This window comes from Lethenteron reissneri, chromosome 28 (genome assembly GCF_015708825.2).
Source record: "Lethenteron reissneri isolate LAM-NWPU_2019-01 chromosome 28, ASM1570882v1, whole genome shotgun sequence".
In the NCBI taxonomy this organism is placed as follows: domain Eukaryota; kingdom Metazoa; phylum Chordata; class Hyperoartia; order Petromyzontiformes; family Petromyzontidae; genus Lethenteron; species Lethenteron reissneri.
This window is the reverse complement of record NC_083806.1, coordinates 4,745,890-4,773,120: the sequence shown is the minus strand read 5'-3', so window position 1 is coordinate 4,773,120 and position 27,231 is coordinate 4,745,890. Positions and strand designations below refer to the sequence as shown.

The window sequence follows — 27,231 nt, the reverse complement described above, 5'->3', positions numbered from 1 at the left end:
AATTATCAAGTAATATATTGTACATTTTTTTTATTTGCTGACTTTTTTCATTGCGGTATTTATTGTATTCATATTTTTTATGCGACCTGTTGCAAACGTCTTTAATTTTACAGTCTTTTTGCTTCTTCACTCACAGAGCAATTCTAAATCAATTGTATCTGTATCTGCAGAAAGCAACGCAGTGACAGCCTAGCCTGAACCAGGGATCTTCATCAAATGACCACCTGGGCAGACAAATGGACCTTCGAACCAACAAAGTGCCAGACCATGACACGATTTCAGAAGAGATTTTCATCCAAGCTGGATCTGCATTTAGGTGACTGTCAACTCGCATCAACCGACAAGCTCGAGATTGTCAGTGTCACCAGTGACAGCAAGCTGACGTGGTCCAAACATCTCACCAACATCTCCATCAGAGCAGGACAGAAACTGAGCTCATTAAGAAAGGTACTCTTAGGTTTTTTCGGTAAAGTCACGTAGGAAAAATATAAATAATAAAAATAAAAGAAAAAAATATTATTTTACCGAAAAAACCTAAGAGTATGAATCATTGCACGTCACGAAAGCTTCAAATCTAGAACTGAGAAAGGTGGCCAATAAACTTGACACAGAGGGCCGAGCCAGAGTCTACAAAGCTCAAGTCCGCGGTGTCATGGAGCACGCCTTTTTGTGCTGGATGAACGCCCCACCAAATCACCTCAACCTTCTCGACTACATCCAGGGGAAGGCATTGAAAATAATTGGTGTTGATGAAGCCACCGCCAGCACACAACTCACCATCCACAGCCAGCAACACCTTTCACAAGTTGCTGCTGTCACGGTCCCTGTACAAAATACACACCAACCATCACCCCCCCCCCCCCACCACAGACCATCAGGCCATGCTACACCCCAAAATGTATACAACCCCCTTCAAATCACTCACTTGCCCCCCCCCCCGCCCCCAGTTGCCAGAACATTGCTCCCTGGACAAAAGCTCCCTTCTACACTCTGCTGTCCGGATATGGAACTGCCTCCCTGAACACATTGTCGGCGAAATCACCGATCTCGGTCTCTGGGCCTTCAAATGCCGAGCACGTGGACATATTCAAACTTCACCGCACGCCTCTAGGGGTGAGTCTTTGAGCTGCAGTGCACCAATGAGTATGCCAATTATTAGATGTACTGTCTGATATGGCTGTTGTTCACAATTGCACCCAATACAAAAAAACAGGCGAGGTAGTTAACATCTTGCCACCGGACTATGAGATCTCCTTTACCGGTGGCAAAATATAGTAATAGGTTTTTACCCTTTTAACTGGTACAAAATCTGACACCTTTATACAAGGCATCATGTTTGCAATAACCTCAACACAAGAAGTCAAAATGCAAACAAAAAGAAACAACTCTGATGATGAAGATATGCACTGTCCTTGAAGTTGATTGGTCCACACTCGAGACAGCTTTCTTTAGAGCCTACCAGTTAAAAGGGTAAAAACCTATTACTATCTCGCCACCGTTAGACCGTTAGGGGTTTCCCTCGCCGGGTAGGTTACAGCCGAGTACGGCTCTGAGCGCCTCTGCGAGGTGCCTGGCCGGGTGGCTCAGCACGGAGGAGGAGAGAAGACGCAATGCCCGCAGCACCATTGCGGGGTGGGTGGGTGGGGGGCACCGGGAAGGGAAGCCAAAGAGGGGAAGGGGGGGCACGGTTGAGAAGAGAGGAGACATAGGGGAAGAGGGAAGACGCTGGGGAGAAGGTAGGGAGCATGAGAAAGAAGGGAGGGGGGACGAATGGAAAGGGGGTTCACGGGGAGAATTGGAGGGGACACGGGTGGGGGGAGGGCTGAGACGAAGGAGAATGAGGGATACGGGGTAGTATGGGGACACGGGGGAGGAGGGAGACATGGTGGAGCAGAGGGAGGGAGGGGGGATACAGTGGGAACAGAATCTTGCACTTTGTGTATTTCACACAGGCGGCTCGACACGCCCAGAATGACCTCTTTCGCTCCGGCACTAATCCGATAATAACCCACGCATCACAGCTAATCGCCATCATCATCATCATCGCCACTACCGCGGAGAGACAAAGACGGGCCGGCGCGCAGGGCGGGCAGGGAGCAAGTGCTGCTCCAGCCAAGACAGCCACGCGGCGTCCCAACTCCTCTTTCTATGCTGTACCTCGTGACCCCGACGTACGGCATCGAAGAGTGGCCGGGCGAACTGGGGCACGGGGTCAAGGTCCCTCGTCGTCTTCATCATCAGCCGATCAATGAGTTGCGCATGCGTCTGGGAGGAATTCGGAGCACCCCACCCGGAGAACCCGACTCGTGCGAGGGGGCAACGCTATATCCCCAAACAAATGGTGATTAGTCCGCACTCTGCTGTACCGCCTTCTGGCGAGCCCGAGGATGGCACCTTCACGCCCATGGACAGGGAGTTTCACTGCATTTGTGCAGTGATCCACAAACCCTCGTGCATAGCCACAGACCGCCCGGGAATAAGGGGAAATGTGATAGAGTCGTGGATCTGAATAAAAAAATGGGGCCAAAGCTGTGGGCTGTAAGCTAAGTCTCGGGTTAAGATTATAACAGGAACTAGTGTCTCGATTTAAAGCTTTCGTGACTGCAGGGATTCATCTTATTGGTTCTTTCGGTAAAGTCACGTAGAATGGAAATAATAAAATAATAAAAATAAAACATAAAATAATTCTCACGACGTTTCGGCCACAAGAGTCTAAATCATTCAGACTCTGTCTTCTCAGACAGACCTATTCTTCACTGAGGACGGCTGCTTGCGTTGTGGCCAAAACGTCGTGAGAATTATTTTATTGTGTTTTATTTTGTTTAATTTATATTATTTTATTATTTCCATTCTACGTGACTTTACCGAAAGAATCAAGAAGAGGAACTAGTGTCCATGCTGTAATTCAGTAGCGGGCTATCAGGGTCTCCCATCCCCACCGGTCTCACCCTGGCAGGGGGTCGGGCAGAGGCAGTGGCCACCAGATTGGCCAGGTTGTCGATCCCGAGATTTAAGTTAAAAAGCTTCTGCTCCGTGAAGGTGTGCGGTGTGCCCCGACGGGTCCCCCGCGAGGCCCCTGTGGACAGACGACCCCCCCCCCCCCCACTTCACATAATGGTGTCCACATCTTATTGGTTCTTTCGGTAAAGTCACGTAGAAGGGAAGTAATAAAATAATAAAAATAAAACATCTTCAGCAAAATGGAATATCAAAATAACCTCTATTTGCACAGGAAGGGGATGAAGATAGCAACTTTATAGCTACGCTCGTTTACCCAGGAAAGCCTCGCTGAGTCTCAATACTCTCTTTCAGAAGGGTCCTGCCAAGTGTTTTGCAGTTTGGTGGGGGGGGGGTGATGTTGTCAGCTGTAATTTTCTGGTAATTTCTCAGCATTGGGATGATTGGGCCAATGCCAGTTACCTTGCAAAAAAAATGTAGGGCTAGGAGGAAACCCACGCATAACAGGGGGAGAACATACAAACTCCACACAGTCAGGTATTCGAGCAGGGAATCGAACCCAGGCTCTTCTTCTTCTCTGGCGCAAATGTCACCACTGTGCCGCCCTAAAGGTGCAGCCCTGCAATTGCTCACGTCATGTCACTGCCGGTGGAAGAGCTTCCGCTAGAGAGCGCCTCTAGAAAGTATTTGGCCTACTCTTCCATATTGGCCAGACATGGTGCAAGTAACTTACGTTGGACAGTGAAATGCCACTCAGCACCATGGACAGCGACATTACATTCAGGACCTTGGTACAGCTACGTCGCATCAGCACCATCCTGCCTCCACAGTTGGTGGACTACAGGCAGCCACGTGCAGCAGCGTAGCCAACACCAACGCCCGTCCGGTCGAGTGTGTGTGTGTGTGAATGAGCGGGCAGTGCTGTGCACGTGTAGGTGTATAACTATGACCACAACGATCCCAGATGCGTAAGGTGTGGTGGTGGTTTGCTGTGGCATTAAAGGAGCTGCTGTAGTTTGTTTAGGCGATTTTAATGATGATGGTGATGACGGTGGTGGTGGTGGTGATGCGGTGTGGAAACATCACCACTATGCGTGCTGCTACAAAGGCGGCCAGGCGTGTTGCTGGCCACTCGCTATAAGCACTTGCCCCAACAATCTGTTAAGATCTAGATTAGAAGTTTTAATATAGATTTGAAGTTTTCGTGACTGCAGGGATCCATACTCTTTGGTTCTCTCGGTAAAGTCACGTAGGTAGAAAATAAAATAATTTAAATTAAATATATTAAGACAATACGGGGGATTTGTTTGTCTTTGATGGTGATGACGGTGGTGGGTGGTGATTGAGTATGGTGTTGATGGTGGTGATGGTGGTGGTGATGAGGTGATTACGGAGGATAATGGAGCGTGATTGATGATGATGATGATGACGATGATGGTGACGCTACGACCACACGTGTCTGGTGTTTGTGGTGAATTTGCCACGTGTGGTCCTCTCCCCACCACGCTCTCGACTCGCATGCAGTGCCCTCCAGGGCAATTGCCTGGAGGGCACCCACGCGGGTTTAGCGGCAGAGACAGAAATAAACAGAGGGCAGTGACAAATCCGGTTAAGCGCTAAGAGTGCGACAGACGGAAAGGCACGCAGACACGTACACATAGAGATCCCCCGTATAGCCTTCAATGGACTGTTGAGGGAAGTGCTCTTCGCGAGCTGAAGTCCGACACGGTACACAAAGTGGCGTGTTTGGTCAACACCACGCCTAGCCGCCGTCGTCTCCCTAGTGCAAAGCAATGTATACGAAACATATGTCGTGTGCTAATTCACAGACACTGGTAGGAGGTACTCTTTCTTTTATTCCGGCCTTCACAGCCTTTAGGGGATAACCACACACCGGGTCGGGACAGCCAACACGCTGCCAGACCCACAGCTTGAAGAGGGTGATGATCACAATGAAGACGGCAGCACGACGAGTTCCACTCCAGCTCGCAACAGCCCCGACTGTGAGTCGGAGCTCGCCTTTTATCCTGCCCAGCGTGGCCAGGCTCCGCCCTCGGCCCCTCACCCCCTCTGGGTCCCCCAGAGGGCTCCATGCCTTGCCCACAGGTGCAACTGGTAGCACGTGCTGCTACCCCAAATCCCATTGTCTACCAATGTCCCAGCGGAGTGCGCTACAGTGACTCATTCCCTGTCACTTCACATTTAAACACAAAGACAAAGATCCCCAGTATAACCTTAGACGGACTATTGGGGCAAGTGCTGCTAGAGAGCACCTATGAAGGCCGCAACGGCACACGAGGGGGTGGGTGGCCAGCACCACGCCCGACCGCCTTTGTCTCCCCAGTGGCGATGTTTACACACCGCACCAGGTACTCAATTTGAGGCTGAGTCGACCTAGGGGAGGCCCAGGACCGGTTAAGATAATCGTCACTGGTGTTGGCCGTGAGCAGGTCACCACAGCTCATGCTGAAAGCAAAATCTCCCAGCTACCAACAGCAGACCTCCAAGGGGCAACGCGCGCAGGATAATCGTCATCACCACCACCACCACCTCCTCCATCATTATCACCATCATCGCCATCATCACCATCACTATCATCACAGCCAGCACCAGCAGCAGCACGATCACCACCACGACTCGCAGCACGCAACGGAGATCCCGCGCCGATGTGGCCGGGGCTCGGCGCACCACGCCACGTGCACTGCACGTGCCACTGCCGCCAGATGGTGGTGTTGAGCCGAATTGTGTCCTTCCACAGCACCTGGAGCCCTTTAAAACGCTTCCACTTGGGGGACACGATCCGCCCACGACATGAAAGGGGTGGGGGAGGGAAGGTTAGGATCAAGGTGAGGGTCAAGGTCACGGTGGTATGCCATGGCTATGGTTAAGGAGGGAGGGAACAGCAGAGAATAGAAACTAAAACGAAACTGTTTTAATTTACCAGGTAAGGCGCTCTGAGCTGCTAAAAAGCTATTTTTCAGTAGCGTCCTGGCCACAAATGATAGCTCAACAAAGTGGTTTGTCGTGTGAAGATTCATAGCAGTCAAATACTCTAAACGCGTGTTTCTAAATGTGGTGGGAAAAACCTGAGGACCCGGAGAAAAGCCCACGCGACCACGAGGGGAACATGCAAACTCCAAATATACAACAGGCGTCAGGGTCGGGATCAAACCCACGACCTCCTGTAGACCAGGCGAGGAAGTTAACATCTCGGCACCGAATGAGGTGGGTAGGGTTGGATGAGTTGAGGGTGGTGGGTTTATGGTGGGAGCGGTTGGTGAAATATAGTCAGGGTCAGGGTAGGTTAGAGGCCATGTGACCCGAGTTCGATACCTGCTCACGACTGACACATTGGTGAAATTTTTTCTTGAACCGTCCCTGGGCTTTCCCTAGGTCGACTCAGCCTCAATAGAATACCTGGTGCGGTGTGTATAAACATCAGCACTGGGGAGATAAAGACGGGCCGGTGTGTGGTGTTGGCCACCCACGGTCTAGTGTATCATGCCGGGCCAGATCGGTGCTCGCTCAGAGCACTTACCCCAGCAGTCTATTAAAGGCTATACGGGAGAATATTTGTCTTTGCGTGTGTGTGTGACTAATTCTCACTCTGTGCCTAATGAGCATCATTAGTCTCTTGCAGCACGCGCTGTGCTGCATCTCCTATAATCACGCAACGGTTTACAGCGAAACACCTGCGGTGAGTTACGGCGAGAGGCGCGGAGTCACGGGTAGAAACAGAGACACAGGAAGAAGGGGAGGGACACGAGAGAGGACCATAGGCACAAGGAGGAACAGAGACACAGGAAGAAGCAAAGAGACACTGGGAGGAACAGATACACAGGAAGGAAAAGAGAGATAGGAGGAGCAAGTAGATACCACAAAACTAAACGGAACTATTTATGTTTATTTTACCAGGTAAAGCCCACTGAGCTATGTAGCTCTTTTTCAGCAGCGACCTGGTCACAAATGATTGCTTTAACGGAGTGGGCTGATCACGTGGACATGTATTGCAGCCAAATACTCTGAACGCGTGATGTTGATTCTAAATGTGGAGGAAAAATCTGGAGGACCCGGAGAAAAATCCACTCAATCACGAGGAGAGAGACACGCAAAGTCCAAATATACAACAGCCGTCAGGGTCGGGATCGGGATCGAACCCACGACCTCCTGTAGACCAGGCGAGGGAGTTAACATCTCCTAGCCACCGTCGAGACACAGGCTGACAAATTGAAAGGGGCACCCCCAGTGCCAGCAGCTGTCCTTGTGCGACTCAATGCGGCTCAGTAAAAAGGCTGCGGTGGAGGGAGGAGGGGGGGGCGATGGTGAATCACTCGGATTGTGCAATGAACCCCAATTGAGCGATTCACTCCCCCACCTCGCCAGATTCTCGGCGGCGCGGCGCGCCGTGCCGGCCTTAATAGGCGCTCGCAAACAGTCCCCGACCCCACACAACGTGTCCACGTACGGCAACGTTCTTCAGCGCAAGACCCGCGCGGGCCGCTGTCCGCATCTAGACGGCCTTTAGTGCGGCGACCGACAATACACAGATGATGACACCACCCCCTCCATCATCACCATCGTGCTGCTGTCAAACCCCCAATGGTTTCAAATGGTGTGGCGGCCCTCACGCTCATGATGTCTTATCGTCGAGAGTGCCCCCCCCTCCTCCTCCCAGAACACTGGCGTGAAGGCCACGTGGGTGATCTGTGTGTGTGTCTCTCTCTCTCTCCTCTCTCATTCTGTCTCGCGAGGTTATTCCCAGGTGTCGATTAAAGCGCCTGGTGGTTCTGTGACGGAACACTCAGGCGGCTGCTAAAAGCCATGCTGGAGGGATGGGGGGGTTAAAGGGGGGGAGTGAGGGAGGAGGGGGTGGGGGGAAATCAGTGTCATCTGCAAAGAGGCTGATGGATCTCGGCGTTTGATTTACACATCACACGCTCATCGCCTCCAAACGGATCACGGCCCAGGCGTAGAATGAGCCCAGAGCGAGGCACTGTCAACAAGGGGGACAGATGGAAGAAGGTCAAGGGAGGCAAGCACTGGAGAAGCATCGCGGAAGCATTGAGAAGCGCCAGGGAAGCATTGCCTCTATCTCTGAGTATCTGTGACCCTCCTTAAAGAGAGTCGTGATACACGGTGAGGCTTTCCTGAGTGATCTGTGACTCTGTGTCTGTCTGTGTCCCTCTGCGTCTCCTTTAGAAGTCGCTGGAGTTAAAGGTACGAGAAACAGCCCCACCCCCCTCTCCCCCGCTCATCCAACGCCCTTCCCTCCTCTGCCCCGCCTCCTCCCCACCCTGCCCCCCCTCTTCCCCTCGCCCTCCCGACCCTAACCCCCCCTATCCCCTGCCCCCCCTCTCTGCCCCGCCCCCTCTGCCCCCCCTCTCCCCCTGCCCCTCCCCACCCTGCCCCCCTTCTCTGCCCCTCCCCCTCTGCCCCCCCTCTCCCCCTGCCCCTCCCCACCCTGCCCCCCCTCTCTGCCCCTCCCCGCCCTGTCCCCCCCTCTCCCCCTACCCCTCCCCACCCTGCCCCCCCTCTCTGCCCCTCCCCCTCTGCCCCCCCCTCTCCCCCTGCCCCTCCCCACCCTGCCCCCCCCCCTCTCCCCCTGCCCCTCGCCCTCTTCACCCTGCCAGCCCCACCCCGTCTCTGTAAAGTGCAGTAGAACCCCTCTTAACGACGGTAATTGGTTCCACAAAACCGATCGTTAAGTGATTTGGTCGTTAAGCGAGTATAAGAAAGGCACGTTAAAGACTGCATGCGTTCCAATAGCATCGAAAGTGACCCTTCTTTCACCCAAAAAATGTACGTCTACAATATTTAAACAATGGATATGAATACATGAAGATACGAACAACATAAGTACATAATATTGAAAGAAACGTGGTTCATCGATGCATCCATTCATATTTACTGCACCGACAGCAGCCTGTCGTTAACAGGTCGATATGCGAATACGTTGAGCTCTATATAGGGGTTCTACACTATACACTACACTACTATACACTACACTATACACTACAATACTATACACTACACTAATATACACTACACTGCTATACACTACTATACACTACACTATACACTACACATTGGGCTCTATAGAGGCGCGTCGTTCAGCGATTAGTCGTTAACATGGGTAGTGGTTAAGAGGGGTTCTACACTACACTACTATACACTACACTACTATACACTACACTGCTATACACTACACTACTATACACTACACTACTATACACTACACTACTATACACTACACTACTATACACTGCCCTACTATACACTACACTACTATACACTACACTACTATACACTACACTATACACTACACTACTATACACTACACTACTATACACTACACTATACACTACACTACTATACACTACACTATACACTACACTACTATACACTACACTACTATAACCTACACTGCTCTACACTACACTGATATACACTACACTACTATACACTCCACTGCTATACACTACACTACTATACACTACACTGCTATACACTACACTACTATACACTACACTACTATACACTACACTACTATACACTACACTGCTATACACTACACTACTATACACTACACTACTATACACTACACTACTATAACCTACACTGCTATACACTACACTGATATACACTACACTACTATACACTACACTGCTATACACTACACTACTATACACTACACTACTATACACTACACTACTATAACCTACACTGCTATACACTACACTGATATACACTACACTACTATACACTCCACTGCTATACACTACACTACTATACACTACACTACTATACACTACACTGTTATACACTACACTACTATACACTACTATACACTACACTACTATACACTACACTATACACTACACCGTGGGCTCTATGGAGGCCCGCCACAGTGTACGCGAAATGCATTCAATTCGATTACGCACCAAATTGAAAGTCAACTCACGACCCTTGAGAACCCGGTTTAATCACCGCTCAGTCTCTGTGAGTCTGTGGGTCTCTGTGTGAGTCTATGGGTCTCTGTGTGAGTCTATGGGTCTCTGTGTGAGTCTATGGGTCTCTGTGTGAGTCTATGGGTCTTTGTGTGAGTCTATTGGTCTCTGTGTGTGAGTTTCTGGGCCTCTCTGTGAGTCTGGGTATCTGTAAACCTGTGGGTCTCTGTGTGAGTCTATGGGTCTCTGTGTGAGTCTATGGGTCTCTGTGTGAGTCTATGGGTCTCTGTGTGAGTCTATGGGTCTCTGTGTGAGTCTATGGGTCTCTGTGAGTCTATGGGTCTCTGTGTGAGTCTATTGGTCTCTGTGTGAGTCTATGGGTCTCTGTGTGAGTCAATGGGTCTCTGTGTGAGTCTATGGGTCTCTGTGTGAGTCAATGGGTCTCTGTGTGAGTCTATGGGTCTCTGTGTGAGACTATGGGTCTCTGTGTGAGTCTATTGGTCTCCGTGTGAGTCTATGGGTCTCTGTGTGAGTCAATGGGTCTCTTTGTGAGTCTATGGGTCTCTGTGTGAGTCTATGGGTCTCTGTGTGAGTCTATGGGTCTCTGTGTGAGTCTATGGGTCTCTGTGTGAGTCTATGGGTCTCTGTGTGAGTCAATGGGTCTCTGTGTGAGTCTATGGGTCTCTGTGTGAGTCTATGGGTCTCTGTGTGAGTCTATGGGTCTCTGTGTGAGTCTATTGGTCTCTGTGTGAGTCAATGGGTCTCTGTGTGAGTCTATGGGTCTCTGTGTGAGTCAATGGGTCTCTGTGTGAGTCTATGGGTCTCTGTGTGAGTCTATGGGTCTCTATGCGAGTGTATGGATCTCTGTGAGTAATTGATGGCCGTCCTGCCGACATCAGCTCTCCACACAACACACTAATGAATGTCATTGCACGTATAGAATTATGACGACGTTTCAGGCAACGGCCCCTTCGCAGCCGCACAGCAACGGCGTCATTGACGTCCGTGCGTCAGAGCATCAATGGTGGGCGGCCGATCCACGGTCACGAAACCCAAGGCCTCCTCGGCGATTATCGGCTTCAATGTCTCGGACGTGGCCATTTGTGAACCCCCCCCACCGAGCCCGGAGCAGCGGCGACGCGGCTGAGTGCGTGGTGACGTCAGAGCTGTGTGACGTCACCACGTCCTCGGCTGATACTGCTGCTGATTATGCTGATTGTGGTGACGTCATGGTTCCCGGGGGAATGGGTTTAACCGACCTCGCGGTGGTGGTGGTGGTGATGATTATTTTCAGAGCTGGCGTGTACACGCAGGAGCCTATGCGTGTACACACACGCACGCACGCGCGAATGCATATACACTTTTGCGTGCACACGTGTACTCGCGTGTACGTGTGTACAGGGTTACACAGAGGCTTAACACAAAGCTGATGGGGGGCGGGAAGGGGGGCACGTGCTGTTTGCGTGCAGCGGAGGCTCAGGACCGGTTCAAGATAATCGTCCCCGATGTTGGCCGTGAGCGGGAATCTAACCACTGCCCCACCGCTCCTCCCCATGTTATTATGCACACACTAGATCTCGGATAGACACGTACACACACACAGGGATGCAAAAAAGACAAAGTTCCCCCGTGTAGCCTTAACAGACTGTTGTGGCAAGTGCTGTTAGCGAGCACCTATGAAGGCCGGCACGGCGCACGAGGGGGTGGGTGGGTCAGAACCACGCCCGGCCGCCTTTGTCTCCCCAGTGTCGATGTTTACACACTGCACCAGGTAGTCATTTGAGGCTGAGTCGACCTAGGGGATGCCCAGGACCGAGTCAGATAATCGTCACTGGTGTTGGCCGTGAGCGTGAATTGAACCCGGGACGCCGGGTTTTGCAGTGCAATGCGCTAACCACTACGCTACCGCTCCCTACTACACACATACACACAAACAAGTACACAACCAATGCACCCGTGACAAACACATACGTATTTAACACACACGTGCACATACACGCCACTTCTGATTAGCACGGTTGGTTACGTACGGTGCGAAAGAAGTTCAACATCCACTCGTGGACACGTGCACGCACATACGTGCACGCACATACGTGCACGCACATAATGCAAACACACGCGTACACACACACACGTACACACACACGTACACGAATACACACGCGTACACACATACGCGCGCACACACACGTATGCACACACACGTACACACGTACGCGCACACACACACGTACACACGCGTACGTACACACGCACACACACGCACACATACACTCACACACACACGTACACACGCGTACGCACACACACACACACGTACACACGCGTACGTACACACGCACACACACGCACACATACACGCACACACACGTACACACGCGTACGCACACACACACACGTACACACACACGTACACACACACACACGTACACACACACGTACACACACGCACACACACACGTACACACACGTACACACACGCACACACACGTACACACGCGTACGCACGCGTACGCACACACACACACGTACACACACACGTACACACACGCGCACACACGTACACACACACGCACACACACACACACACGTACACACACGCACACACACACGCACACACACGTACACACACGCGCGCACACGCACACACACGTACACACACACGTACACACACGCACACACACACGTACACACACGTACACACACACACACACGTACACACACGCACACACACGCACACACACACACGTACACCACCCACCCCCCCACTCCTCGAGCAATTGTCAGCTCGTGGCTCTGGACGGATGTCAATTTTTTTGACGCATTTTTTTTTAAGCCGAAATTTCAGTGAAGAATCCCCATTGTAACTCACCCCCCCAACGCCCCCCCCCCACACCCGTGCCCCCCCACCCCCCCAAATGAAATACCACCCCCCCCATCACCCCCACCCTCCCAGACACATTCATGCATGCGTTATGTGGCATCCATTCTCGCAGACTCGTACCCGTGTTCGTATTCACGTCCATACCCTCGCTCTCCCCACTCCTCGCTCTCTCCCTCTGTGCCGCTCTCCCCCCTCTCTCTCCCCACGCTCCCTTCATCCCTCTCCCTCCTCGCTCTCCCCTCCCTGCCCGCTCTCTCCCTCTCTGCGCTCTCTCCACGCTCCCCGCTCCACTCTCTCCACGCTCTCAAATCCCCCCCCCCCCACGCTCTCTCTCCACGCTCTCTCTCCACGCTCTCTCCACGCTCTCTCCACGCTCTCTCCACGCTCTCTCCACGCTCTCTCCACTCTCTCCACGCTCTCAAATCCCCCCCCCCCACGCTCTCTCTCTCCACGCTCTCTCTCCACGCTCTCTCCACGCTCTCTCCACGCTCTCTCCACGCTCTCAAATCCCCCCCCACGCTCTCTCTCCACGCTCTCTCCACGCTCTCAAATCCCCCCCCACGCTCTCTCTCCACGCTCTCTCCACGCTCTCTCCACGCTCTCTCCACGCTCTCTCCACGCTCTCAAATCCCCCCCCACGCTCTCTCTCCACGCTCTCTCCACGCTCTCTCCACGCTCTCTCCACGCTCTCTCCACGCTCTCTCCACGCTCTCAAATCCCCCCCCACGCTCTCTCTCCACGCTCTCTCCACGCTCTCTCCACGCTCTCTCCACGCTCTCCCCTCCCCTCCCTCTCCTGCGCGTGCGTGTTCATTGCGAGCAACGATCGATTCCCAGAGCGCAGCAGCGGCGCTGGTATCGTCACGCCCATTCGTGTCCGTTCTCTCTCCCCCTCTCGCTCTCCCTATCTCTCCCTCTATTCTTCTTTTTCCTCTCCCTCCAGCTCCCTTCGCTCTCTCTCTCTCTTTCTCTCTCTCTTTCTCTCCCCGTCTCACTCCACATCCTCTAGCTCCCGTCCATTTATCTCTTGTCTGCCCGCGTCTCCCATCTCTCCTCTCTCAATCTCTCTCTCTCCCTGCCCTCAACCCTCTCTCTCTCCCCCATTTATCTCTCTTTTTTTCTCTCCGCCCTCTCTCTAGCTCCCCCTCTCTCTCTCTCCCCCACCCACCCACCCCTCTCTCTCTCTGCCTCCTTCCCTCCCCCATCTCTCCTCCTCCTCCTCTCTCTTGCTCTCTCCCTCTCTCTCTCTCCCACCGTTGCTTCGCCCCGGGTTCGTCTCTCCTTCTACGACAGCAGCGGCGGCGGCGGCATTGGCGGTAGTGGCGGTAGTGGCAGAGATCACGGAGAAAGAGAGGCGCCGAGAGCCAGACACCCGCTGCGCCTGCCGGCATCATGAAGGACCGAATGCAGGATCTGAAGGCGGTGAGCTACAGCATCATTGCTCCTCCTCCTCCTGCTGCTGCTGCTGCTGTTGTCTCTGCCTGTGTGTGTGTGTGCGCGTCTCACTCTCTGTGTGGTCTGCGCGATGCGATAGCCTCATTTGTGTCTGGCCGTCACCATCATCAGCATCGTCAGAAGCAACTAACTATCATCATCATCATCATCACCACTAACCATTATCATTACCAAATCAACCGTCATCACCATCACGAACCATCTTCATCACCAACCGATCAACCACCACCACCACCATCATCACATCACCAATCGTCCACCAACCCAACCGTCATCACCAACACCACCACCATCAGCACCATACAACCATCATCATCATCACCACCACCACCATGACCACCATCACTATCGCAACCGCCTCTGCATAACCCGGCTACGGTAGCGAGGGGAGGGGGTGTATGGGAGGAGGGGGGTGGAGGGGGTGGGGGGAAGGGGGGTGGGGGGAGGGGCTAGAGGAGCCCAGCTGTTTCTGCTCGGCACGGGCGAGAGACTGAAATCCGCAAAAGCCTCCAGTCTCGCTCCATGCTGCCTGTTGTCCCTCGGTTTGTGTGTCACGGTGTGAGTGTGTGCAGCGTGTCCGTGCCCTCATATGTGTCTCATTGTACGAGTTTATGGTGTGTGTGTGTCTGCATGTGTCTCTGTGTGTGTGACTGTCATGTGTGTGTGTGTGCATGTGTCTCTGTGTGCGTGTGTCTATTTGTCTGTGTGCGTGAGTGTGCATGTTTGTGCCTCTCTGTGTGTGTGTGTGTTATATGCGTGTCTGTATTTGTGTCTCTTGTGTCTTTGTGTGTATATCCATGTCGATGTCTCTGTGCGTGAGTGTGTGTGTGTGCTATCCCAAATGGGGGAGCGGCAGTGCAGCTACAAACCCAGAGATCCGACTTCGATTCCCGCTCACGGCCAACACCAGTGGCGATTATCTGAACCGGTGCCTGGAGCTCCGCTAGGTCGACTCGGCCTCAAATGAGTACCTGGTTGTTGATGTGTAAACATCGCCACTCGGGGAGACAAAGGCGGCCGGGCGTGGTGCTGGCCTCCCACCGCTTCTTGTGGCGTGTCGGCCTTCATAGGTGCTCGCGAACAACACTTGCTCCTACAGTCTGTTAAGGCTAGACGGGGGATCTTTGTCTTTGAGCCCAAATGGGGAAGTCGGTAGTGCAGCTACGAACCCAGAGGTCCGAGTTCGATTCCCGCTCACGGCTATTGTCAGTGGCGAGTGCTAATGAGCACATGTTCTGGGCCTCCCATAGGTCTCTACGGCCTTAAATGAGTACGTGGTGCGGTGTGTGTAAAAAAAAAATCAGCGCTGGGGAGCTAAAGACGGCCGGGCGTGATGCTAGCCACTCACCCCCTCGTGCGTCGTGCCGCCCTTAATAGGTGCTCGCTAACAGCACTTGCCGCAATATCCCGTTAAAGGCTACACAGGGGATCTTTGTATGTGTTTGTGTGTGTCCGGGTTTGTGTGTGTATGGTGAGCGATAGTCCTAAGTGGTTAGCGCAATGCGCCTACGAACTTGGAAACCCCGTGTTCAATTGCCGCTCACGTCGAACATCTGAACTGGTCCTCACACCTCCCTAAGGTAGATTCAGCCCTAAATGAAGACCTCATTGTGGCGTGAGACAACGCAGCCGTGTGTGGTGGTGCTGGCCACCACATCCCTGCCTAGCTACACGGTGCCAGGAATTCAAAGGCGCTCGCCGACAGCTCTTGACCCCAGAATCGGTGGAGCCTTTCTGGGTGATCTTTGTATATGGGCGCTTCTGTGTGGTGCGTCTTCCACGCTCGTGTGTGTCCGCGTGTGCGTGCCTTTGTCTGTGTCTGTGTGTATTTATATTTGTATTCGCGTGTGTTTGTGTACGTGTGGGGAGCGGTAGTGCAGCGGTTAGCGCGCCAAGCTACGAAAGCAGCCACCTGGGTTCGACTCCCGCTCACGGCCACCAACACGGGGCAGTGACGATTGTCTGAACCGGTCCTGGGCCTCCCCTAGGTCGATTCAGCCTAAAATGAGTACCTGGGTGCGACGTGCAAGCATCGCCTCCACTCGGCAGACAGAGATGGCCGGACGTGGTGCTCGCCACTTTAGCTCGTGTACCATACGGGTCTTAATAGGTGCTCGCTGACAGCACTTGAAGGCTATACGGGTGATCTTTGTAGTGTGTCTTTGTGCGATATGTGAATACACGTGTGTGAGCATTGTTATTGTGTCTGCGCGTGTGTACTCGACGTATATTTATTTGCGTACAGAGCAGTGTCTGTGTGTGTGTGTGCGTGCGTTGTGGAGAGCGGTGGCGCAGTGGTTAGGGCTGCAGCGGCCACTGGACGTGTTCGAATCCCGCCAACGCCCAAAGTCGTTGACAAATATCTGAACCGGTCCCGGGTCCCCCCCTAGATCGGCTTAGCATGTGCAACAACAACAATACAAATAGATAAAGGCGCAGCACATGCAATTGCTAGCTCACGCGACTGCTGTCTGGAGAGCAGCATTCCACACCGAATGCGCTCCCCGCGTGGTGCCGCGCGGCCTCCCCAGCTCGTCCACAGCTCCTGGCCAGCCCACACGTGTGTATAAAGTGTGGCTACTGGAGTAGCGGTACCCACACTTCACCCCAACCGCACACAAGATCTGTCCGGCCGACATGCTAGACATGCCGAGTCGCGTCGCAAACCGGTAATGACCGGTTGTTGTGTTTTTTTTTTCTCTACCGGTTTTATGCGATTATCGATATAACCACGCGCGCGCGCGCACACAAAGCCAACCCCACTTCCATTGCTGCTCCTGCCGCAACGTACAACGCTTCTGTCGGACCCGGTCGCTCAGCGGTCGAGCGAACGACTTCCCAATCGGAAAGTTACAAGTTGAACTACTCCTGGGGTTGACTCAGCCCATCATCCCACTCCCCCCCCCCCCTCCTGGCGTCGATAAAACGAGTACCACTTTCTGCGTGTGTGGAGTCAGCGGTTATATTTACGCTATGCACAGACTCTGTCGCGCACCAGCGATGTGGAACTTCCACCAATGCCTCAATGCTCATTTGAGCAGCAAATCACTCCACAACGACGCTGACTTGCGGAGCAGGTGCGAAGCGATGGGAGTGCGAGAGAGGGAGGAGAGCGATAGGGGGTGGGAGCGAGAGGGAGGGAGGGAGGAGAGACGGATGGGAGTGAGAGGGGGGGATGGGAGGGAGAGAGCGAGGAAAGCGGGAGTGGTGGCGGGAGTGCAAGAGGGATGAGAGTGAGAGAGCGGGAGGGGGGAGGGATACGTGGAGTAGGAGCGGTCGATCGGTCCTCGTGGTACCGGACAGCACATCCCGTGCCCCGTGCAGTTCACGAGCACACGGGGACCTACGACGAAAACGCAGACTTACACACAGGCGTATTCACAGAGATAAAGCTCCCCCGCATAGCCGTAAGAGACTGTTGCGGCAAGTGCTGTTAGCGAGCACCTATGAAGGCCGAGAGGACACACGAGGGGGTGGGTGGCCAGCACCACGCCCGGCCGCCTTTGTCTCGCCAGTGGCGATGTTTACACACCGCATCAGGTATTCATTAAAGGCTGAGTCGACCTAGGGGAGGCCCAGGACCGGTTCAGATAATTGTCACCGATGTTGGTGACCGTGAGCAGGAATCGAACTCACCACCAACGTTACCGTCACGTTGGGCTTACTAATAGCACCATCCTCAGCATCATCATCATCACCACCATCATCACCATCAACATTATCAGCACCATAACTGTCATTATTAGCACTCTTATCATCATCACCACCACCATCATCATTACCACCACCATCAGCACAACCATTAGCACCATCATCACCACCATCATCACCACCCCCATCAGCACCATCATCAGCACCATCATCACCACCACTATCATCATCATTACCACCACCATCATCAGCAGCACCATCATCATCACCACCACCATCATCATCACCACCACCACCATCATCACCACCATCATCATCATCACCACCACCATCATCATCACCACCATCATCATCACCACCATCATCATCATCACCACCACCACCATCATCATCACCACCACCACCACCATCATCATCACCACCACCATCATCACCATCATCATCACCACCACCATCATCATCACCACCATCATCATCATCATCACCACCACCACCATCATCACCACCATCATCATCACCACATCACCACCATCATCACCACCACCACCACCATCATCACCACCATCATCATCACCATCATCATCACCACCACCATCGCCCGCTCTCTCCCCGTGGCTGTTGCGGGGTGGGGGCTCGCGCCGCATCAAACATGGCTGAGGGGGGCGCAGGGAGGGGCGGGGGCACGGGGGCGGGGGGCGGGGGGAGGCGGTGGGAGGGGTGGGGACGGGAGGGCGGGGGGGGGTGGTTGCGAGGGGGGGAAGGGTGGGGGCGGGCTGGGGGTGTGTTGCGGTATCACCGCGTGTATGCTGTCTATGGTATGCTGTGTATGGTGTGGTTTGTGTGCTGTCCGTGTGTGCGCTATGTGTGTGCTGGTGTGTGATGTGTGTGTGTTGTCTGTGTTGGTTATTGTTCCGGATGCTGTGCGTGATGCCTACGTGTGTGTGCTGTCTATGTGTGTCTACGTGTGTCTATGGGTGTCTCTATGTATCTGTGTGTGGGGAACAGTTGTGTTGTGCCAAGCGCGCTGCGCTACGAACCCGGCTTAAGGCCAACACCTGTGACGATTGTCTGAACCGGTCCTGAGCCTCCCCTAGGTCGACTCAGCCTCAAATGAATACCTGGTGCTATGTGTAAACATCGCCACTGGGGAAACAAAGGCGGGCGGACGTGGTGCTGGCCACCCACCCCCTTGTATGCCGTGCCGACCTTCATAGGTGCTACTCGCTAACAGCACTTGCCCCAACAATCTGTTAAAGGCTCTAGGGGAGGGCTTTGTCTTTATGTATCGATGTATATGTGTATGTGGTGCTTTTCCATAAACTTGGAAAACAATTCTATAATTAATCGACAGGGAATTTGACACAATGGCCAAATGCAAAGATCCCCCCGTATAGCCTTTAACAGAATGTTGGGGCAAGTGCTGTTAGCGAGCACCAACCCTGCACTTCGAGGGGGTGGTGTGGCCAGGAGGACCACGCCCGACCGCCTTTGTCTTTCCGATGCTGATATTTACACATGGCGGACCAGCTACTGATGTTAAGGCCGAGTCGACCGAGCGGAGGTCCCAGAACCGGTTCAAAATATTCGCCACTGTTAGAATTGGTCGTGAGTGAAGAATCGAACTCGGGTCGCCGAGGTCGTAGCGCAGTGCGCTAACCACGACACGACCGATCCACATTTGGAATTTCACACACACACACACACGTGGACCAATTTAACACACATACCGACCAATGTAACACACACACACACAGACAAATTTAACACACACACACGGACCAATGTAACACAAACACAGACAAATTTAACACACAGACCAATTTAACGCACACACAGAGCAATTTAGCACACCAACACACAGACCAATTTAACACACAAACACACATAGCAATTTAACGCACACACAGAGCAATGTAACACACAGACCAATTTAACACACACAAAACAAAATAGCAATCCCCTTTCCTGTCATCCTCATGACCTGCTTAGCGAGCACCTATTAAACCCGGCACTGGCCATAACCACGCGTGGCCGCCTTTGTCTCCCCAGTGTTGAAGCTGACACGCAGCGCCAGGCTCTCGTTAAACAAAAAAAAGTAACCCGTAAAAACTAAGTTTTTCACTATAAATCCTTTATATGCGTGGCATCGGTTTTATTGTATTATTCATTTCTGTTTTTCTTGAGTAAGAGTTTCATTTTTATCACATTGGTATTTTAAATGAAATATGAAATTTTTTTCCCCCTAAAAAGTGGAAAATTTTGGGGAAAAAAATTTCACGAAAATAAATTGTCACGCACAACGAGTCTGTGTGCAAAAAATGTCAGCTCGATTGGATCACGGGAAGTGGGTTAAAAAACGACCGAAAGATTTGCACGGTCGTAAGCGCGCAAGCAAGCAAGCAAGCGAACTTAATATAAAGGATTTAAAAAGTCCTGAGTTGACTTAATGGAGACCCATCGCACGTTCAGATTTCACTCGCTACAAACTCTTCAGTCTGGGGGTGGGAATCGAACTCAGGGGCGCCAGGTTCATAGCCCATCGCGCTAACCACTGCGCCACCGCTCTTCACCCCCAACAGATGCAAAGACAAAGGTTGTGTGGGTAAGTGCTCGTAGCGAGCACCTTTACAGTTCAACATGACGCACTGTGGAGGAGGAGGAGGGGGTGGAGGTGGGGTGTGGCCGAAACCACGCCCGGCCGCCTTTGTCTCCCCACACACAAACACGTACATAAACAAGCGTGTAACAAGTTAAGTGCAGGCACACACAGACACACACACGCGCGCGCACACACACATGCAAGTATAGTGTCAGGAATTACATGATCACACTCACGCGTAATTACACTGCGAAATTGGACAGCACGCACAGAGATTGCTGGGGGGCGGGGTGTCGGGAGGGGGGGTCAGCCCCTCCCCTCTATCCCCCCACCGCTCCCTCCCTCCCTCCTACACCACCCCGCCTTAGACCCCTCCCCTCGCGTTATGCAATGTTATGCAATGTTACTGCAAGTAACGCGTTACTCGAGAATAATCGGGCATGTAACGGAAGACGCACCGCCGCTACACTGGCTGAATCGTGACGACTCGCCCTGGCGATTCTGTTAAATAATAGATACATTTTTTTATTTTAAAATTTATATCGTTTTGCATTTTAGTTTGTGTATCACGCGTGCACAGTTGTGTGTGTGTGTGTGTGGCTCATTAGGGCCAATTGTAAGATGAGCATTCTCATTTGCATGCTATGTTTTTGTTGTCCTTCCCCGCACCTCCGATTAGCACGGTTGGCTACGTAAACACGTACACGATTTTATCAACATCGAGGCATCATCATCGTGGCCAAAGCCGTTGTTGATTCCACCGACACCACTACCAGCACCGCCACCACCACCCGCCACCACCACCACCTACCACCACTGCCACCACCACCATCACTGCCGCCACCACCACCACCATGCCAACGCGTTCTGCCCTCCACCAGATCCCACAGCTGCTGCACTACCAACCACTTGGCCTTAGACTCACTCAGAGACCCAGAGACTCACACAGAGGCCCGTAGGCTCACCCAGGGACTCACAGACTCACAACAGAGGCCCATATTTCTGCCCCAGCAGAACTCACCATCCATTCATAGACTCACAGAGAGACCCATAGACTCACACGGGGGCCCGTAGGCTCACCCAGGAACTCGCAGACTCACAACAGAGGCCCATACATCTGCCCCAGCAGAACCTTACCATCCATTCAGACTCACAGAGAGACCCATAGACTCACACAGAGGCCCTTAGGCTCACCCAGGGACTCACAGACTCACAACAGAGGCCCATACATCTGCCCCAGCAGAATCTCACCATCCATTCATAGACTCAGAGAGACCCATAGACTCACACAGAGGCCCATAGACTGAGAGAAAACCCCCCACAGACAGTGATCCATAGACTCGCACAGAGCCCCACAGACTCACAGGGATCCATAACTCTGCCCTGACGGTCTCCTCCACCATCTACCCTGGCGGTCTTCCCTTCGACGCCAAGCGAATCGTCGCCCCCTCTAACTGGCAGACCGATGTCCCCAGGTCACCCTTGGAAATTCGATTCATCCTCGTCCCTCTCACCTGGGTAGTTATGCGCGACCTGGCCCCTGTAGGCCACGTCGCTACGTGACTACTTTTCATCGCCAAGTTCGTCTTTCCACGCGCGATCGAGGGAGCTAAGAAACACGATGTCACCGGTGTCGGTCAAAGATCCCACCGCTGCAAGAATTACCTGCAAATTACTCAATTGGGATTGCACAGAGCAAACCCCTGTTGGGCCCAACGTTGGGCCACGCGTTATATGTTTACTGGGAACATCGCTCCCCCGACCCCACAACTATGCTGCGACAAATTTCGATTTAAAGCTTTCGTGACTGCAGGGATTCATCTTCTTGGATCTTTCGGTAAAGTCACGTAGAAGGGAAGTAATTAAATAATAAAAATAATATATTATATTCTTTTATTAGATTATTATATTATTTTATTATGTTTTATTATTTATTATTTTATTACTTCCCTTCTACGTGACTTTACCGAAAGAACCAAGAAGATATGCTGCGACAATCTGAATATTCATTTATACTGGAGGAGGAATCCGATGATCCTTATGAAGCTCTTTTTCACGTATGTCCAATCGACTTCGGTAGGAGCCCCCCCTGCAAAACGAGTCTGGATACTCAGTGGGGCATTCGTGGGTAGAAGAGCGCAATGATGAAATCAATAATAATTATAGTAGTAGTATTATTATTACGAGCTGCACGAGGTTCACAGACGCTGCTGTGATTTTCATCCAATCGCAGACGACGTCACGGCCTCAGTGACGCGTGCGGCACGTGACCTCTGTGCGCTATGAACCTGGCGACCCGGGTTCGATTCCCGCTCACGGCCAACACCGGTGACGATTATCTGAACCGGTCCTGAGTTTCCCCTTGGTCGACTCAGCCTCAAATGAGTACCTGGTGCATTGTGTAAACATCACCATTGGGGAGACAAAGGCGGTCGGGCGTGGTGCCGGCCACTCACCCCCTCGTGTGCCATGCCGGCCTTCATAGGTGCTCGCTAACAGCACGTGCCCCAACAGGCAATGCGGGGGATCTTTATCTTGGTTGTTTTTGTGACCTCTGCGTGCGCACGTGTCTATCGGCACGTGACCTCTGTGTGCACGTGTCTATCGGCAGGTGACCTCTGAGCGCACGTGTCTATCGGCAGGTGACCTCTGAGCGCACGTGTCTCTCGGCACGTGACCTCTGAGTGCACGTGTCTATCGGCAGGTGACCTCTGAGTGCACGTGTCTATCGGCAGGTGACCTCTGAGCGCACGTGTCTATCGGCAGGTGACCTCTGTGTGCACGTGTCTATCGGCAGGTGACCTATGAGTGCACGTGTCTCTCGGCACGTGACCTCTGAGTGCATGTGTCTATCGGCAGGTGACCTCTGAGCGCACGTGTCTATCGGCAGGTGACCTCTGAGTGCACGTGTCTCTCGGCACGTGACCTCTGAGTGCATGTGTCTATCGGCAGGTGACCTCTGTGTGCACGTGTCTCTCGGCACGTGACCTCTGAGTGCACGTGTCTTTCGGCACGTGACCTCTGAGTGCATGTGTCTATCGGCAGGTGACCTCTGAGCGCACGTGTCTATCGGCAGGTGACCTCTGAGCGCTCGTGTATATTGCGGGGACGCTGCGACCACGCCCTGTGCGCTCTGCGACGATCGCTTCTGCGTTCGCTGCGAGGTTTTTTTTTTCTTCCGCTCGTTTGCTCGCTTACTCGTGTACTTGTTTCCGTAGAAACGTCGATTGAGAACTCAATTTCGTTTCACCTTTTTCGTGTTCACTTTGTTGTCCTCCCCCTCACCTCCGTACGTGGCGCGGTTGGCTACGAAAGGTGCGAAATAAGTTCGACGTACACACATACAACGTACGTAACATGTGTGTGTGTTTGTTTGCGTGTGCAGGGGAAGGACAGCGACGATGACGAGGAGGTGGCCGTCATCGTTGACCGGGACCACTTCATGGACCAGTTCTTCGAACAGGTGTGTGTGTGTGACATTTGACCTCATTTTAAATGAGAGACAAAGGCGGCCAGGCGTGGTGTTGCCTTCCCATCCTCTCGTGTGCCATGCTGGTCTTCATAGGTGCTGCTCGCTAACAGCACTTGCCCCAACAGTCTGTTAAGGCAATACGGGGTATCTCTGTCTGTATGTGTGTGAGTCCATCGAGGTATATGCTGATGATCTGGTAATTGCTGCTCGCTCTGGAAACGGAGTTGGAGATGCTGCTGCCGAATCTGGAGGGTGCCACTAAGCGTTGGGGCCGTTCCATCAGCCCCATCAAATGATGCACCCCCTTAACTCCCTATGAGTTGTGGGATAGTTGTGGAGAGAGTGGAGACGTCTCCATACCTGAGCAGGGAGCTTATGACCAGCTCCAGTTTGGCAGCAGATGTCTAACTCCGAATCAGTCGGGTGGCATCATCTTTTCATCGGCTGCATAACGCCGTGTGGAGGCGACCTGGTATATTGCTTCAAATGAATCTCCGGGTTTTCTCCGCCACAGTTACGCCGTCCCTTCTCGATGTTGGTGATGCATGGAGCCCTTTAAAGAAGCATCAGTCGAGTGAAATCCAAAGGCTCACAACAACGAGCGGAGGGTCGGGCGGTTAAACGCAGAAAGTTAGCACAGTGAGGAGGACAGGTGGCGCATCTGCCTGTCATCTCAGTCAGTCAAACCATGGCACCTGGGTCTGTAACGTGACCTCCTGCCAGCAGCGAGCCTTTGAAACTTCACGTGGTCTCAAGGTGCACCTGGCCTGGCACAAGCACCGTGGCAACGTCACCGCTACTTAGTCGTGAGCGATGGTTGTTGCTGAGTCCATCGCTGACTAAGTATGTGTGCGTGTATCCGCATGCCAATGAGTGTCTGAGTGTTGTCCGTGTGTCTGTGAGTTTGTCAGTAATCCACGATCTATGAGTGCGCGGGTCCATCGATGACCCTATGAGTGTGTCGATGAGTTTGTCAGTCCGATGAGTGCGTGAGTTCATCGATGACCCTATGAGTGTGTCGATGAGTTTGTCAGTCCGATGAGTGCGTGAGTTCATCGATGACCCTATGAGTGTGTCGATGAGTTTGTCAGTCCGATGAGTGCGTGAGTTCATCGATGACCCTATGAGTGTGTCGATGAGTTTGTCAGTCCTTCCGTGGTCAATGAGTGCGTGAGTTCATCGATGACCCTGTGAGTGTGCGAGTGCTAACGATTATCCGGGTGCGTCTGCGTGTCTGCGAGTCTGTGTGTGTGATATGAGATAGGCGAGTGCGGTGGGGAGGGTGGGAGGGGGTAAGGAGAGGGGGGAGGAGGAGGGGGAGGTCTAAGGAGGGTGGGAAGGGAGGGGTCTTCGTTGCTTCCACGTGTCCAGTCTCCCGTGGGGGTCATTTGTGAGCCCATCTAACGGCGCCTCCACAGCTGTGCTCATCTCCAGCGAATGATGAATATGTGTGTGTGTGAAATGTTTGTACGTGTGTGGTATTAGTGTTTGTGTGGCGGGGGGGGTTAAAGTGGGTATGTGTGTGATGGTGATTGTGTGTAATGTGTGTGTGGGATGTGTGTGTGGTGGGGAGCGGTAGTGTTTAGCGGTTAGCGCGCTGCGCTATGAACCTGGCGACCCGAGATCGATTCCCGCTCACGGGCAAAACCGGTGACGATTATCTGAACCGGTCCTGGGCCTCCCCTAGGTCGACTTGGCCTCAAATGAGTACCTGCTGCGATGTGCAAACATCGCCACTAGGGAGACAAAGGCGGCTGGGCGTGGTGTTGGCACTTGCCCCAACAGTCTGTTAAGACTATACGGGGGATCTTTGTCTTGTTTTGTGTGTGTGTGACGATGGCTGTGTGTGGGTGTGTAATGTGCGCGCGTGTGGCTTCATGTGTGTTTGTGATGCGTGTGCGTGGCTGGATGAGTATCTAATTGGTGTGTGTGTGTGATGAGCATTTGTGGGGTGTCTGTCGGGGGGGAGGGAGCGGTGGCGCAGCGGTTAGCGCGCACTGCACTCCGAAGCCGGCGAGCAGCCCTTTCCCCCAGCGGCCCGTGTCGGCTACACGGGCGGAGGCGGGGGAGGGGGCGGGGGGCGGGGGAGGGGGCGGGGGCGAGGGCGGGGGAGGGGGCGGGGGGCGGGGGGAGGGGGCGGGGGGGGCGGGGGCGGGGGGCGGGGGAGGGGGCGGGGGCGGGGGGCGGGGGAGGGGGCGGGGGGCGGGGGAGGGGGCGGGGGGCGGGGGAGGGGGCGGGGGCGGGGGCGGGGGAGGGGGAGGGGGGAGGGGGCGGGGGGGCATTTGTCTTTGCCTTTGTGTGCAAATGGCCCGCGGGTCGGGATATTGGCTCTATGAATACTGTGGCGAGTGGCTATTGTTGCAGGCACTGACAGTGCCATCGGGGGCCCCGTCTGCATTAGCCGAGACCCCGAGAGCATCTGTATCCATTGGCTAGGGGGGCTGGGGGAGGGGTGAGGGGAAGGGGTGAGGAGAAGGTTGCTGGCGTGCACCACAATGCCACCATGATCAGCAGCAGCATCATCACCATCAGCAGAAGCAACATCATTATCACCATCATTATCACCATCATTATCACCAGCAGCAGCAACATCATCATCATCATCACCACCCTCATCAGCAGCAACATCATAATTATCGCCATCATTATCAGCAGCAGCAACATCATCAGTATCACCATCATCACCACCATCATCAGCAGCAGCAACATCATCATTATCACCATCATCTTCAGCAGCAGCAACATCATCATTATCACCATCATCTTCAGCAGCAGCAACATCATCAGTATCACCATCAGCATCACCATCATTACCACCATCATCAGCAGCAGCAACATCATCATTATCACCATCATTATCACCATCAGCAGCAGCAACACCATCATTATCACCATCATTATCACCAGCAGCAGCAACATCATCAGTATCACCATCATTATCACCATCAGCAGCAGCAACAACATCATCAGTATCACCATCATCACCACCATCATCAGCAGCAGCAACATCATCAGTATCACCATCATTATCACCATCATCAGCAGCAGCAACATCATCAGTATCACCATCATTATCACCATCATCAGCAGCAGCAACATCATCAGTATCACCATCATTATCACCATCATCAGCAGCAGCAACATCATCAGTATCACCATCATTACCACCATCAGCAGCAGCAACATCATCAGTATCACCATCATCACCACCATCATCATCATCAGCAGCAGCAACATCATTATCACCATCATTACCACCATCATCA

General features: G+C 53.0%; 1 protein-coding gene across 3 annotated transcripts in view; it reads left to right on the top strand.

Annotated features, from left to right (window-relative positions):
* The first annotated feature begins 13,662 nt into the window (after window positions 1–13,662).
* The window catches only part of LOC133348840 (syntaxin-1A), a 91,591-nt gene continuing 78,022 nt past the window's right edge, over window positions 13,663–27,231 (top strand). For 2 of the 3 annotated variants that reach the window (XM_061561895.1, XM_061561894.1), the window contains exons 1-2: window positions 13,663–14,210; window positions 23,879–23,956. In XM_061561895.1, the coding sequence (XP_061417879.1) occupies window positions 14,181–14,210; window positions 23,879–23,956 (108 nt within the window). In that variant the 5' untranslated portion in view covers window positions 13,663–14,180. The remainder of the gene's footprint in view (window positions 14,211–23,878; window positions 23,957–27,231) is intronic. The other variant, XM_061561893.1, reaches the window with a different exon arrangement.